This window comes from Kogia breviceps, chromosome 3, assembly GCF_026419965.1.
Source record: "Kogia breviceps isolate mKogBre1 chromosome 3, mKogBre1 haplotype 1, whole genome shotgun sequence".
Lineage (NCBI taxonomy): Eukaryota > Metazoa > Chordata > Mammalia > Artiodactyla > Physeteridae > Kogia > Kogia breviceps.
In genome coordinates this window covers 134,086,341-134,100,054 of record NC_081312.1, presented here as the reverse complement: position 1 = coordinate 134,100,054, position 13,714 = coordinate 134,086,341, and the positions used below count along the sequence as shown (strand labels likewise).

General features: G+C 40.4%; 1 protein-coding gene across 3 annotated transcripts in view; it reads left to right on the top strand.

Annotated features, from left to right (window-relative positions):
• Positions 1 to 13,714, top strand: part of MAP2K5 (mitogen-activated protein kinase kinase 5) — a 278,593-nt gene that overhangs the window by 235,217 nt on the left and 29,662 nt on the right. For all 3 annotated transcript variants that reach the window (XM_059058573.2, XM_059058575.2, XM_067029606.1), the window contains 2 exons: positions 3,703 to 3,764; positions 6,747 to 6,792. In XM_059058573.2, coding sequence (XP_058914556.1) covers positions 3,703 to 3,764; positions 6,747 to 6,792 — 108 coding nt within the window. The remainder of the gene's footprint in view (positions 1 to 3,702; positions 3,765 to 6,746; positions 6,793 to 13,714) is intronic.

Below are 13,714 nucleotides of genomic sequence, written 5' to 3'. Positions count from 1 at the left end.
CTGTTCATTATTCACAAGGCAAAGGCATCAGTCAAACTTTCTTCTCGTCCTTCGCTGTTCTCTAGCATGCTGCCTGCTTGTGTTCCAGTTGTTTAGCAGGAGGGGCTGACCAGGTAGTTCCCAAAAACTCTGAGACTTGGAGACTGTCCTCCGTGATAACCAGAATTGCTTACTGAAGTGGCTGCAGCAGCTGTTTTTATATAACGGTTGCCTGCTCCATAACAGGATTCGGCCTGTTTCCCTTAGCAGGACGCTAAAGTTGATTTCAGGACCGGAATCTCAGGTCAAGGCTTTTGGTTAAGGTTGTGTCCTCTGTTTCGTTCCATGCCTCCATGCTTAGAAGTTCAAAACAAAAGTATCCCCCCAAAAGCCCTCAAGGTGAAGTATGGCACCCAGGGTCTTAAAGAGAGGGACTTTTATTAACAATTTAGAGTCCATTTCAGCCAATACTGAGTTGGCTGGTGTAACTGCTTCTCTAATTTGTGTTTACATTTTTGAAATGTATTTTTTCTTCATCTTGCCTGAACCCGTGTTCCACACAGAACATTTTTGATAAGTAGCAGCAGTGACTTTACGAGATCCTCCGAACCCCTGGGCATGGTTCTGTCTCACTCTAACCCCACAGTGACTGGCTACTTTCCCTCCCTGGGTGCCACGGTGATGCTGGAGTGCCTTTACTGCGAGCCTCCTTCCCTCCTTCGCACAGGTTGGAATTAGATAACGAAATAGACAGGTTCTCGGAGATTTTTTACATCCTGATCTAAACTAACTTCTAATTTTACTTGCTTAAAAGTGAGAAAAGTATACTTAAAAATCCTCCAGCACGGGGAATACTGTCAGGTCTGTTCGTTTGCCTTCTTTGGATTGTTGACAGCCTGCCTGCTTCTGTGGAGTTGGAGGCTCTCAGAGGACTCCCCCACCCCGTGTTTGCATGTGGCATTCTGAACCCGCCCCCCACTAGTCAGTCTTCTGTATCTCAGAAAATTCTCCTCTGAGATACACAGGAGACGTGGATTTTAATGAAAAGAAATATCTGGCATTATGCTTGTGAGATTAGAATTTCCCCCTGCATCTTTGATGACTGATTCTTTCCAGGCACCACTGAGATGAGAATCCACTCTCTGTGGTTCTGCAAAGTCGACTTGGGCTGGCGCATTTTCACAAGTGAAATAAATTATTCATGGGTACCACCCAGGGTTCCTTAGTTTTATATTATGAGGAACTTAACAGGCTACAATATCAGGTCTTAAATAAAATTAACTACCCATGCAAAGATGTCACAGTTTCCTCGTTTTGTTTCTCATCCACGTTAAAATGACATCTTCATCAAGTTGCCTAGTCTATAATTCATTAATTTACTCTTGGTATCATACTTTGAAATGAGGCCCACATTAGCATCACGTTTTATACCAGGATCTTTGTATAAAACCAGTCTAGAATTTTAACCATCTTGGTAAATATTCAGCCACATTAAGGCAGTAGGCTTTTATTTTCCTAAACATTCATTTTAAAGCAGCTACTACTCAGACACTTCCAGTACTACAGCCTCCCAAAAAATTTCAGAAAGGAATGACTTAGAAAACTAACTACCTGATCAGAGTCCATAATTTTTGTACCTCAGACTTTGAACTGTCTTTTTACTAATAGTGTTTGAGACAGTAAAATGTCATCTCTTGAACTGGGGCTTGTAGAATCTTGCAGGCTTGGTGATATATATGGCTTTCCTAAAACAGACTGGGCTGAAATTGATACCATGTTTTATTTTTGCTCTTCAAACTGATAGGACTTCTGTGACCATTTTATAGTACCTTTATTGAGGACTTGTCATGTTAACTGCGTGCCTTGTTTCTTTTGAGCAGACTATTTAATCGTTCCCCACCTTCTTTCACGTCCTCTCTATGTAATGCCTGCATGTAATCCTTTGAACTTGGCAAGATTTTATTTCACTCCCGTTTTCCTTTGTTTTCCTTTTCTCTTGGAAACCTTTCTCTATTGATGAGAATCTTAAGTTTACAATTACTAACCTTCCCCTCTTCTGGACAAATAATGTCAATTCAAAGAGGACAGATATGCAAAAACTAAGAAACATTTGGTTCACATTCCTTTTTTTTTTTTTAACTTTGGGTTTTTTGGTTTGTTTTTTTTTTTTTTGGCTCCTTTGACCCCCTCAGTTCCCTTTGATTTAACTGTATTTTCCAGTAGTTTTCCAATTGTTTGATTTGGAAACAAAGCCTTAATAAGAGTTCTAGTTAATTTTCTGTCTTGTAATTACCGATCTCATTTTTCTGATAATTGGCCACAGCAATTATATGTATATTTACTAATCACATAGGAGGCTGTGCAGTTGTATCTATCTGCCACCATTGATAATGACACGCATATTGCAGAGGTGCTTTTATCATCTTCTTTTTTCCACTACATCAAAGCTATTTCCTCTTGTTCTCAATAATGAATACATGCATGCATTTGACACAGTTGTGTGCTAGAGAAATTGTTTGGCTCCCACCAAATGCTGCATGCTCTGAGTTTCTTGCCTGCAGCGCTGGAAGGTTGTATGTAATGATATATTGCTCATCCAAATGGCCAAAGCACTCCAAAGCACAGTGAGATTAAAATAAGTCATTCCTTTGTTAATTTAAATAGGTGCATGTATCATACTTTGCAGGGCACTTTGTGTAGGGATGTCAGGGAGGAAAAAAAGCCGCCGAAAGGTATTTTTAATAGCAAATGAGAATAGATGAGAATGGAGTCATTTGCAGCTGCCTACTTTATGTGGCTCTCTTGTTCCAACTGTAGGTCTAATGAGATGACTGTTAAAGTACTCTGCAGTGTAATTTCATTACATTCTGAGCCGTTACACTATAAACACAGTGGCGTTCTCTGTCATTCTTGAAAACACTCCTAAATTCTTAAAGCCTTCCTTTGCAAATGGTAATGGGGTTTGCTCCCTGTGTTACATGGTAGTTGTTGTTTGTTGCTGTGTAGTTTTCTGCTCTCTTGAGTGACTGCCACCTCCACCCTAGTTCTGTTCCTGGGCAAGGTGGGCGTTTTTCATTGTGTCCTTAATTCACTGGCTTTCTCATATGATGAGTTTGCCTAGACTGGCAAATAGGCTGAAATTCCTTTTCAGGAAACGGCTTCCCCTATAAAAAGCTTTTCTATTAAAGTGAAAAAAAAAAAAAAAAAAAAAAAACCAACTCTGACACACATGATTCAGTTAGGGGCAAGCAGTTAAGAGCAGCTGTATATACTAATAAATGTAAATAAAAAGGAAAGTGTAAATAGCAAACCCAGTAAAAGAAACAAAGGTCAACACAAGAATAATTTCACAGCTCTTTGTTAATTACAAGACCATTTGTGTGTTACTTAAATAATCATTAATTTCTCATTTACACTTTCGTACCTTCTTTCCTACCCTGTGGCTATCATTGTCCTTTTTTCACCTCCCTTCCCTCTTTGCTCTCATGTTTCTCACCATGGTAAAATGTGTGTGGCTTTAAATTTGGCATTTTTACATAAACATGTGGAAGAGAGTGTAGACCGTTTTTTTAATTGGATGAGGCCTTATTTTCCTTTCCACATGGTGGTGAATCCTTGTTATATATTCAGCTTTATATGCTCCTTTGGGATTGGGGGTGGAGGGTATAAAGAAAGAAAAGGAATTGTTGTGACTTTTGGTGACTTGTTTTTCCTCCATCCCAGGATTCACCCGTCCTTCCGGTTGGAGAGTTCTCCGAGCCATTTGTACATTTCATCACTCAGTGGTGAGCCCGTTTGCAAACATGCCATGCCCTCAATGTAAATGATACATGCCATTAACTCTGCGGCTCCGTGAGACCTTATGGCTCTCCCTGCTTCCTTTTGGAGACGGAGGGACTTCGGGGCCTTGGGCAGATGGGGCAGCAAAGCTGAAGAAATTGTTTAAATTATGTAAACGTTATTTACACAAAGGGTCATAAACGTACTTTAGGGGCTTTTTCCTGTTTTAATAAACTGCTGAGAATCAGGTTCCTTCTTTGAGCACAGGTACTGTTGCTATCCAATTTTGTTTTAAGAAATACATAATTTTATAGCCCCTATTGAACAGACATATGGAGCTTATTTTTATTAATGTAACCTCACGTTACCCATAAAAGTGTCTGTCACTTAGTGGAAGCAGCATAGTTTATTAATTCATTGGATTTTCAGTAAATAACTTTTATCTTTGGTTATATTTTAGACACAATAGTGGTGTCCCATTTCATTGAATTTTGATGTTTGAGAGACTATGAAGACACAGTTCCACTAGGCCCACTTTAACCATTCTAAGAACTGAGAGGAGCCACAGGATTTAGATCAAAGGGGCCCTTAGAGTCTCTAGGCAAGCCCTTGTCATTTTACACCTGAGGAAACAGGCATTTTTCTGCCAAGGGTTCTCTTCCAGCCTTCTGCCTTTTTCCTCCCCATAGAATGAAGTTTTCTTTTATTATCCCTTTCACATTCTCCACCTCTCCCCTATTCAGAGGACCCACGTGGTCTTGGAAGGCCTAGTTGCTGTGCTGCCATCTTTCTGCCCTCTCCCTCACCCCAGCATAGAGAGAGAGAGAGGGAGAGAGAGAAGGAAATTGGGAGCAGAGAGATGACCACCCCAAAGCAGGAGACAGGACTAACTAGCAACTGTTCTGGACGTTCTGGAACTCCTTCATAAGTACGTTTACTTCTCTTTCCCTCCTTCAATCAAAGTCCTTATTTCATCACCCCTTCAGAGTTTCATCCACTAGTGGAAAAGGAGCCCTTCATTCTTGTGGTGCCACAAAATGGTGCATTCAGGATTCCTTGCTAAACCAAAATGGTTGTACACTGTCCCCTCCCCCTCCCCCCCATGATCCATCTCATGATGCCGCTAAAGTGAAACCAAGAAATATTCCTTAATATAAATGTCAAGCTTTATCACCTTTTTGACTAAATGTAATATGTTACCTCTTAATAAAAATGTCTTGTGTAGTTTATATTCCATAGGAGAATATGTGGGGAAGAGAATTTTAACCCCCAACTTCTAAAATTTTTATTAACGGTATTTCTGTTTATTTAAAATACTTACATAATATTCCGTAGCTTGTAAAAACTGTTCTCACTCTGCAAACATTTTATTTCCAAAATATGCCATGTTGGAAAAAAGGGTATGTATTGGTTGAACACTAGAATCCTAAGCTCATTAATATTAGAGCCATTATCTAGAAATATTTATCAGTCTCTCTTAATTTCCTTTACATGAAATTCCTAGAAACAGAAGCACATGATGGGAATATCCCATTTTGAAATGCAGAAATTGAAAAACAAACTGTGCGATTCCCAAGCTGCCTGGAGCGCCGGGTTTTGGCATCACCCGCTCCGAGATGTTGGATTTGTGCCGTGACCACTGTGCCTATCCTACTATGTGGTCTGAGACCAACCTGGGGGTGGGGCCCTTTCTGAGCAGAGAGGGAGAAAAGCAGAGAGGGCTTTGCCTGCCTTCTGTCCAAAAAATTAATCAGCTATTATATAAAAGTTTTATGGAGACAGAGGGAGGGATAACCTGTGTTGAAATTTCCACAGATGTCAAGCCAAAACAGAAATGATAGTGGGTAATAGCCTTGTTTTCCCAAGAGATACAGCTACTTTGGCATGTCAGATTAAGACTGTTACCAACTCCACTGGCGAGACAGCTTGAATTACTTGCTAATGGATGCAGTATTTGAGAGATGCATATGGTTATTTATAGGGAAGGCAAATGTCCTCGATGTCATTAATGGTTCATAACTACGCTTCTTGTTTACCAAATGATCATTAGATCTCTGTACTTAAAAAAATACTGTCAGCAAATGCAGAGATTGTACGAAGGGCTTTTTTTTTTCTTGCTTGTTTGAGGTTGCCTTATATAAAGAAAAAGTGTCTGTGTGATTTTCCAAGTAATAGAAGCAGCAATCTCTTTTTATGACTTCATCCCACAGATACTCTGAGTTTAGTATAAATCGACCATCAAGTAGGCAGCTTACTCACAGTTACCTCAGTCCCATGACTGGGTGCTTCATCACGTAGCTAAGTACATGCTGTAGCTACTAATTATGACTATTGCACATATGACGAAATGTTTTGCAGGAGGAATGTGATTCTTTAAGCAGCTTAAACAAATGTAACTTTCCCACAGCTGTTTAATGAATTATCAGCTTGCATGGTAGCCAAAATAAATGAAAGTTGAGATAATGTAATAACCCATTTGTAGTTTTGTAGCATTATCTAGATACCTGACCTCTTTTATATATTACTTGTCATTTGAAGTAATAATGAAGGGATGAGATGTTTTCTCATTTGACCTGATATTCGTGTTTCTTTTCTTATTGTCTTATCCCAGTTACCAAAAAAGAAGTATATTGTTCCCTAAATTTGTTTGAAATGAATTGATAACTGAGTCAGGAAATGAACATTGCTGCTTTTTTTTTCACATTAGTTTCAGAAGTATAATTAGGATAAATTTAAATTCATTCTTTATCTGTATTGCAAGAGTAACTTGCCCCCCAAAATCTTTGTGTTTTTCATTCATGAGATTCCCCCAAAATCTGATTAATTGAAGGCCAAAACAAAAGAAAGGGAGTACATGCTAATGCTTTGGCCAAGAATTGAACGTGATGAATTTTGAAAACATTCAAATTCCAGGAGAAATAGTCCATGGTGGAAATTATAGCACAAATTTACAAGTGATATAGATAATATGAGTTTTTCTCTTACAGCATGAGAAAACAACCAAAAGAAAGGCCAGCACCTGAGGAACTGATGGTAAGTAGATTTTTTTTAGTTACATTAGAATTCTCCAGTTACATATCTGTGCTTAACATTCTGTTAAAAGGACCAGAATGGGATTTAAAGCATCCACAGACTCAGCAAAGACAATATTATTTACTTCATTTCAGTGGGTGCTTTTGAAGCTCACATCCTCAGATAGTAGTTTTCATTTCTTAAAAACCCATCACCAATTTGAAACTTAATGCAGAATTCTTTTCCTTTGCCTCACACTCAAGGGTCATAAGTTAATCTAGGTTGCTCCTTGTCCTCATTTGCTATTACAGCCTCTCAGAATTCAGAGGATTGGTAACAGAGAAGATAGTCAGCATATTAAGTTTTTAGTGCAGTCCTACAGGAAATTCTGAATGTGGCGTGGAGTCCTTTTGGATTCATGTAGAATGAAATTAGATTGGCTGCAAAAGATCAAGTTAATGTGAATCTTTGGTCTTGCCTCAGAAAGAGACACAACTGCAAGGCTGCAAGTGCTGTGTTCTCAGCTCCAAGGCCGCTTTCTTTGATCGCAAATGACAGTTTTAGTCAAGCAGGGAGAGGAACAGAGACGTTCCCTAACAATTCCCAAATGGTCATTTATTTAGTGCAGATAGTTGATTTGACAACGCAGAAGCTGTTAGAATAACGTTAGCATCAAGCATTAATAAATAATAATTATAGTCTACTCTTTCTAACGTTTTGCATACCATTCCCTGTCTTTAGATTATTGCAATCAGGACAAATTCTGACTAGTTTTCTCTCATCACTTTAAATAATAATTTTAAAGATATCGGTTCAAAGGTTTTTTAGCCTTTGTATTTCATCGTTATGAATACTCTAAGCACACAAACTTCTGTATAATACAGATTTCATCCCCAAATATAAAATAGCCGTATGTTTCCCCTTTATATCATGTGCTTTCCAGGAAGGTAGTTTTGTTCTTCATGTTACCCCTGGAGCAGAATCTCAGTTTTCAGGGTAGGTTCAAGTTAAAGTTCACCCCTAAAACCGCTGCAGTTTATAACTGTGCAGGTTTTATGTCTAGAATAAACTGGTCTTTTTTTTTTTTTTTTTGACGGGGGCAGATCTCTGATGGTTGGGAAATTCATGCAGTTAGTCACATTTGAGGAAACTTGGAACAGGTTCTAGAGATGGAGACCCGTTTACCTTGTACATTATCATGCTATGGCTGGATAGCTCAGCTATTAAAACAAAGGAATAGGGTTTCATAAAACAGATATCTATTTGTAAATGCATGTTTCAATGCTGCAGTGAGTTGGCCACTTATAAATAAAACATCTGCAGATCGTACATACACTCATAAATGCATCCAGATGTATGTGTTGGTAGGGAACACCACTCCAGGGTGGCAAGTTGTAAAGATAAGGCTGAAGGGTGAGTCCTTTCAGTGCCTTGAAAGTAAGCATACATGGCTGTCTGTGTGTGGAGAGAGATGAGGAATACGTATTTCAATATATCTGTTTACAACTATACACCCTGGTGTGTGTCATCCCATATTTTTAATTAATAAATATCAATAAATCAATAAAATACAATGAAAAATTGTCACAGGAAGCACTATCCTATACTTAATTTAACATTATTTCTAGTACTGCTCACAGTTTGATTTAAATGAGTTTATTCCCCTAGGTATAGCAATAGTGAGGCACCCCCTGGCTTAGTACAGGCTCAGTGAGGGGGCAGGAAACAATGGAATGTGTGTGAGGCTCCTGTGGTCAAGGGGGTTGAGCCCTGCCCTCCTTTGGCCAAAATATTGGGCCCAGAAGGGGAGGATAGGAAAGAAAGTGGGCTGTCCCTGGCTTGAGGAACCTGAGTCACATCCTAGGGACCCCCTTAAGAAACCAGTCTCTTTATTACTTCCAGCATATTAATAGCTTTAACTTTTCCTTTTCCCTCTCCGTCTACAACCTATTTGGTGATGATCCCATCTGGAAGCTGAGCGTGCGTCCTCTGGAATGCATGAACTGTAGAGCCCATTTGTCCCTGGGGCGGGGGGTGCAGGGGGTGCCTGCCTTTCACAAAAAGAGCAGTGTATCTCCCAAGCGTGGTGACTCCAGCCAGCAGGGTACCAACATGGTCTGCACAACTTGGGCCACATCAGCTGTGAGGCCTGCAGGATTGTTGAGGTTTCCCTATGGGCCTGCATTTTGCAAATCAAAGGGAGAGCATCAGAGGTGAAGTCGGGTGGAAATATGGAAAGTTACAGATTTGCCATCACGGAACTCTTACATGAACTTGGGTGTGACCCTGACCACCAGTGAACATAGCAAGTCCCAGCCTAAGTAAATCAGAATGCAGGGAGAGGTGTGCCCAAACACCCTCACCTCTGGGCCTGGGCCTTGCACTTAGCAGGCACTCAAGTGTTTTTTGTTGTTTTATTTGGTGTAGTCACCTTATATACCAGAATACCCAAGTCTTAAAAATCATCATCTTTGCACTTTTTGACCGTATCATTCTTAAAGATGACATGTAAAACTCAAGTTTAGACGCTAGAGGCTATTAAAATCCCAATGTTAGAACTCATTTAGTTGTTTAGCTGTTTAATTCTCTCTGCTTTGCATGGTTGTTCCTAAGATGGCTACAGTTTTTCTGTTCTAAGTGGAAATGTTTTAAAATTGGACCAAGAACTTCCCTTAATGCTCACATTTGGGGGAGGCCAGGGTCCACATGAACTGGTACCGTTTTCTGGCACGTAGCCCTTAAGCTACATAAAGAATTAACTCAGAAGTCTCATCATTGGCATCCACATCATCTTGGGAGATCTCAGAACCAGGTAGACGACTGATTCAGTAGATGTTTATAGACCATTATGTGCAAAGTCCTGTGCTAGACTCAGCAGAAGATGCAGGGTAAGCTTCACACATACAGTGCTGCAGGGGGTAGGGCAAGTATACAAATAATTAGAATAAACTAAGTACTATAAAAGAATTGCAGAGTTCTGTGGGGATCCATATGGGGAAATGGGGAAAAGCTATGTGGAGAAGGTAGCATTTGAAAACAGCCTTTGGAGGATGGATTGAATTTTAATAGAGAGTTTGCAAGGGGTCATTCCAGGCAGAAGAAAGGATGGGCAAAGCATGAGTGTGTCGCGTCCCCAAACCTTTTCAGAGCAATGTGAAACCTCTAGTGCTTGCTGGAACAGAAATTCCATTGACATTGGCCTCATGGAGTCACAAACCCACAAAGGTAGAGCTCAAATAGGCAATATATTCACCACCAGCTGGGCAATCTGTTAAGAAATTCCACTTCTAATAGAAGGAACCCTAGTACCCAGGTCTGAAAACTTTGACTTGACATAGAAGCAGCACACCCACCCATAAGTACCTTTTTTCTTGAGTTAATTCTTTTGAGTGGACTCTATTCAGTTATAGGGAAGTCCTTCATCCTTGGGGAAGATCTGACCTTTCTTCAGTTCTTTAAGAGTTATTGCATGCATCAAGAGTCAGCTTTAAACCCAGCAAAGGAAAACCAGCCATACAGGCAGCCCAGGAGCATTTGGCATGCTGACACAGCCAGACAGATAGGAACCCCACACACACTCTTTCTGTTCCTGTGACGATGATTCCGTAATTAAAGAACCCACTTTTAAATCACTCTGATGTAAAGCACAGGAAAGACCTATATCAGTGCTGCCCCAGCTCTGTGACTGAAGACCAACAAACTTAGAAAAAAGTTTGCAGGCTGTAGGAAATCTGAGGAGGTGGCAGACGGTGTTCAGAGGCTTCAGACAACCAAGCAAACATGTCACAGCTTATGTGGGAAAAGGGCAGCTTCTGCCAGTCAGAAAGGATTGATGGGATTGCAGCAAGAGGGGAGAGGACGATGATGCGAAGGCAGTAGGGAAAGTTTTCCAAAATGTCAATAATCAGATTGAGGGAAGCAAAAAATTAAGAATCATACCCCTGCCCTCAGGGACAGAGACAGGCTGAGGTGAAGGCACAGAGATGGAGAGGTGCGTGGCTGGCTTGGCTATTCACATTATATGTTTACATATTTTTAAGTAAAAGGGACAGGTGAGCATCCTTACTCTATAGACCATCTGCCTGTGTAAACCACAGAGAATTCCTTCTGCCGAATTAATCTTCCTTTCGGGTTCTTTTGTAGCGAAGGTCAGGCGGATTTAGCAGGGAAGCTTCCTTTCCCTTGTCAGCAGCTCTCCAATCCCTCCCCACTTCTGTGGCTTCATCTGGAGAATGAAGGGGATGGACCAGATCAGCAATCCTTGACCTAGGGTCTGTGACTTCATTCAGGAAGTCTGTTAGAGCCCCTGAAATTACATCCAAAATTGTATATGCATGTGGCGATTTGCATTTTTTTTAAGAAGAATTCATGGCTGTCATCAGTTTTTCAAAGGGGACCGTGACCCTAAGTGATTGTTCAGCTCCCTCAGTACCTTCCCACTCTGATAGTCAGAGCTCTGCAGCCAGGACAGGACAAGCCTCTCAGGAGGGAGGCATTCGTTTGGAGGGTGAAACGCTTGCTTGGGGGAAGGGAAGGGCCCTCCCTGTGGGACTCAGCAGGACTTCCCACCGGCTCTCAGGCGGCCCTTTAACCTCTCAGCCTATCCTGAATGTGGGCCTTGACTCGAGCAGGGAAGGTGTGGGCCGTGGGCTCCTATGCAGTTACAATTTGGATTCAGAGCGCTGTAGATCCTTCTATGCATTTAGAGTGTTTCCAGAAGCTTTCCATGTCTAAGCTCTATTTAATGGAATCTATGCATAGTAAGTAATCAGGTCAGAAGAAGCAGCATCCCGGTTTGAGATCAATCGCTGGCTAATACTTTAGCTAGGCCACTTTATTATCTCATGCTGATCCGATTGCCATTCTCCTCCTCCTTTGTCCCATGCACTTTGAATGTGGTAAAAGTACGTATCACATACATATTAAAAACATATACCCATTCTATCTGTATGTAAATGCATGAGGCACAGCTGGATATTGCAGAGGAGTTTGATTTACTAATAGTTATTATCTGTTCTAGCTGTTCAGTGGCAGAGAATTTCAGAGAAACAAGCTGGCGCAGAAATTGTCTTCATGCTATAACTATACTGCTTTAGTAATTGTTTAAAAACATGGCTTTTCTCCTTAGGTTCTAATAATGCCTGTTATTTTGTGCATTTCCTTGTACATTCCAGAGCAGGGCTTCCTCATTTAGCATTTCCTCAGCTTTGGTTTTCTATCCAGGCGCCTGAGAAGAAACACAGAGCGCAGTTTGCAATTGAAATTTGACATTTTGCTTAGAAAGCAAGTAAATAGTGGGACTGGAAATACAAGAGAAGCAGGTGTGGGTCTTGAGGGAGGGGTGTCAGTTATAATCAAAATAGTGCTTTTAGATTTTTTTTTTTATTTTGTCTAAATCCCAGCAGCTGCAAACTTGAAGGCATCTCATTTCTCAGAGGAGGCTTTACGTATTGAAGGTGGTATTGTTTGGGGGCTAATAAACACCAAACTGCTCCAGAAAAATCTGTTTAAACATTTAATTACTTGCAAAGAGATGTTAACTTGTTTAATTCCTCTAAATTAAATTGTCACTGGTAGCTTTTCTGCTTATCCAAACCTGATTGTAATTACATTTTCAGATAAATCGGTGGGTTGTTCTCTAAGTTAATCAAGGTATGTGATAACTTGGGCATCTGCATGGTCCCTTTTAAAAATCGGAAAAACTACCACATTCGAATTTTTCTCTCTAGCACTCAAATTCCGGTGTGACTTCTGGGTTTAGACGAAATGGCTTTGTTCACCATTGTGGGACCCAAACCCACAAAATGCATGGGACAATTAAGGAGATGATTTTATTCAGGCACTTGCAATAGGGAGAATGTTTATTAATGAGGAATGTCTCAAAGCAACTGGAGGGGGCCAAGGTTATGGAGGCAGGTAAACAAGGGAGTCATCCACCAGTCTTATGGAAGTCATGAGGAAGGATGGAAAGGGGTCTTATCTCTGTGTGAGCAGGATGGTCCTTTGTAGCTAACAAGAGAGTAGGGAGATGCCTCACCTGTTACTCCTTTCTGGGAGTGCAGGGCTCAGATAAAGTTCAGCATTATCACATCATTCTACTAACTGGATCAAAAATGGGTTCCGGTTTATTTTGATCCAGGACTTACAGGTGTCCTAAGTACAAATATGAGGAAAGGCACATTTCTGCAGCCCCCTTGCATAGTGCTTCACGGACCATGTGCTTGCAATCTAAGCTTTTTAAGATACTAATGATAGTTTATACCAAGGGGGGAGAGGGGTGGGTAGGATGAATTGGGAGATTGGGATTGACATATATACAGTATTAATACTATGTATAAAATAGATAACTAATGAGAACCTACTGTATAGCACAGGGAACTCTACTCAATGTTCTGTGTTGATTTAAATGGAAAGGAAATCCAATAAAAGAGGGGATATATGTATACGTATAGCTTATTCACCTTGCTGTACAGTAGAAACACAATATTGTAAAGCAACTATACTCCAATAAAAAGTTTTTTTAAATAAATAAATATCATATAAGATAAAATTTTTAAAAGGTACTAATGATGGTTTAATAAGCAATTCTGAACTTGGTGGTGGTTTAGTACCTGTAGCTAGTTTGTTGCCTCATATGGATCATGTTTTAAAATAGACTGTTAGGGCCAGACTTAGCGTGTGTGTCTGGCTTCCAGTTCTTGCAGACATCAGTTTTGCTTTTGGTTATTCATTTGGAGGTGCACATCAACTTATTGGCCAAGGCACCCCAAATTTGCAGGGGGAACCCTGGATAGGATTGAAACTTCAACTAAATATTTTGTTCGAGCACAAAAGGCATCACAGAAGCCTGGGGGCCAGTTGACAACCATGTAATGATTTTTTTTTTTTTCAAGTTCTAAAGGCCATTAAAATCATCTGTTTGTGTCTGCTTATAAATAGGAAT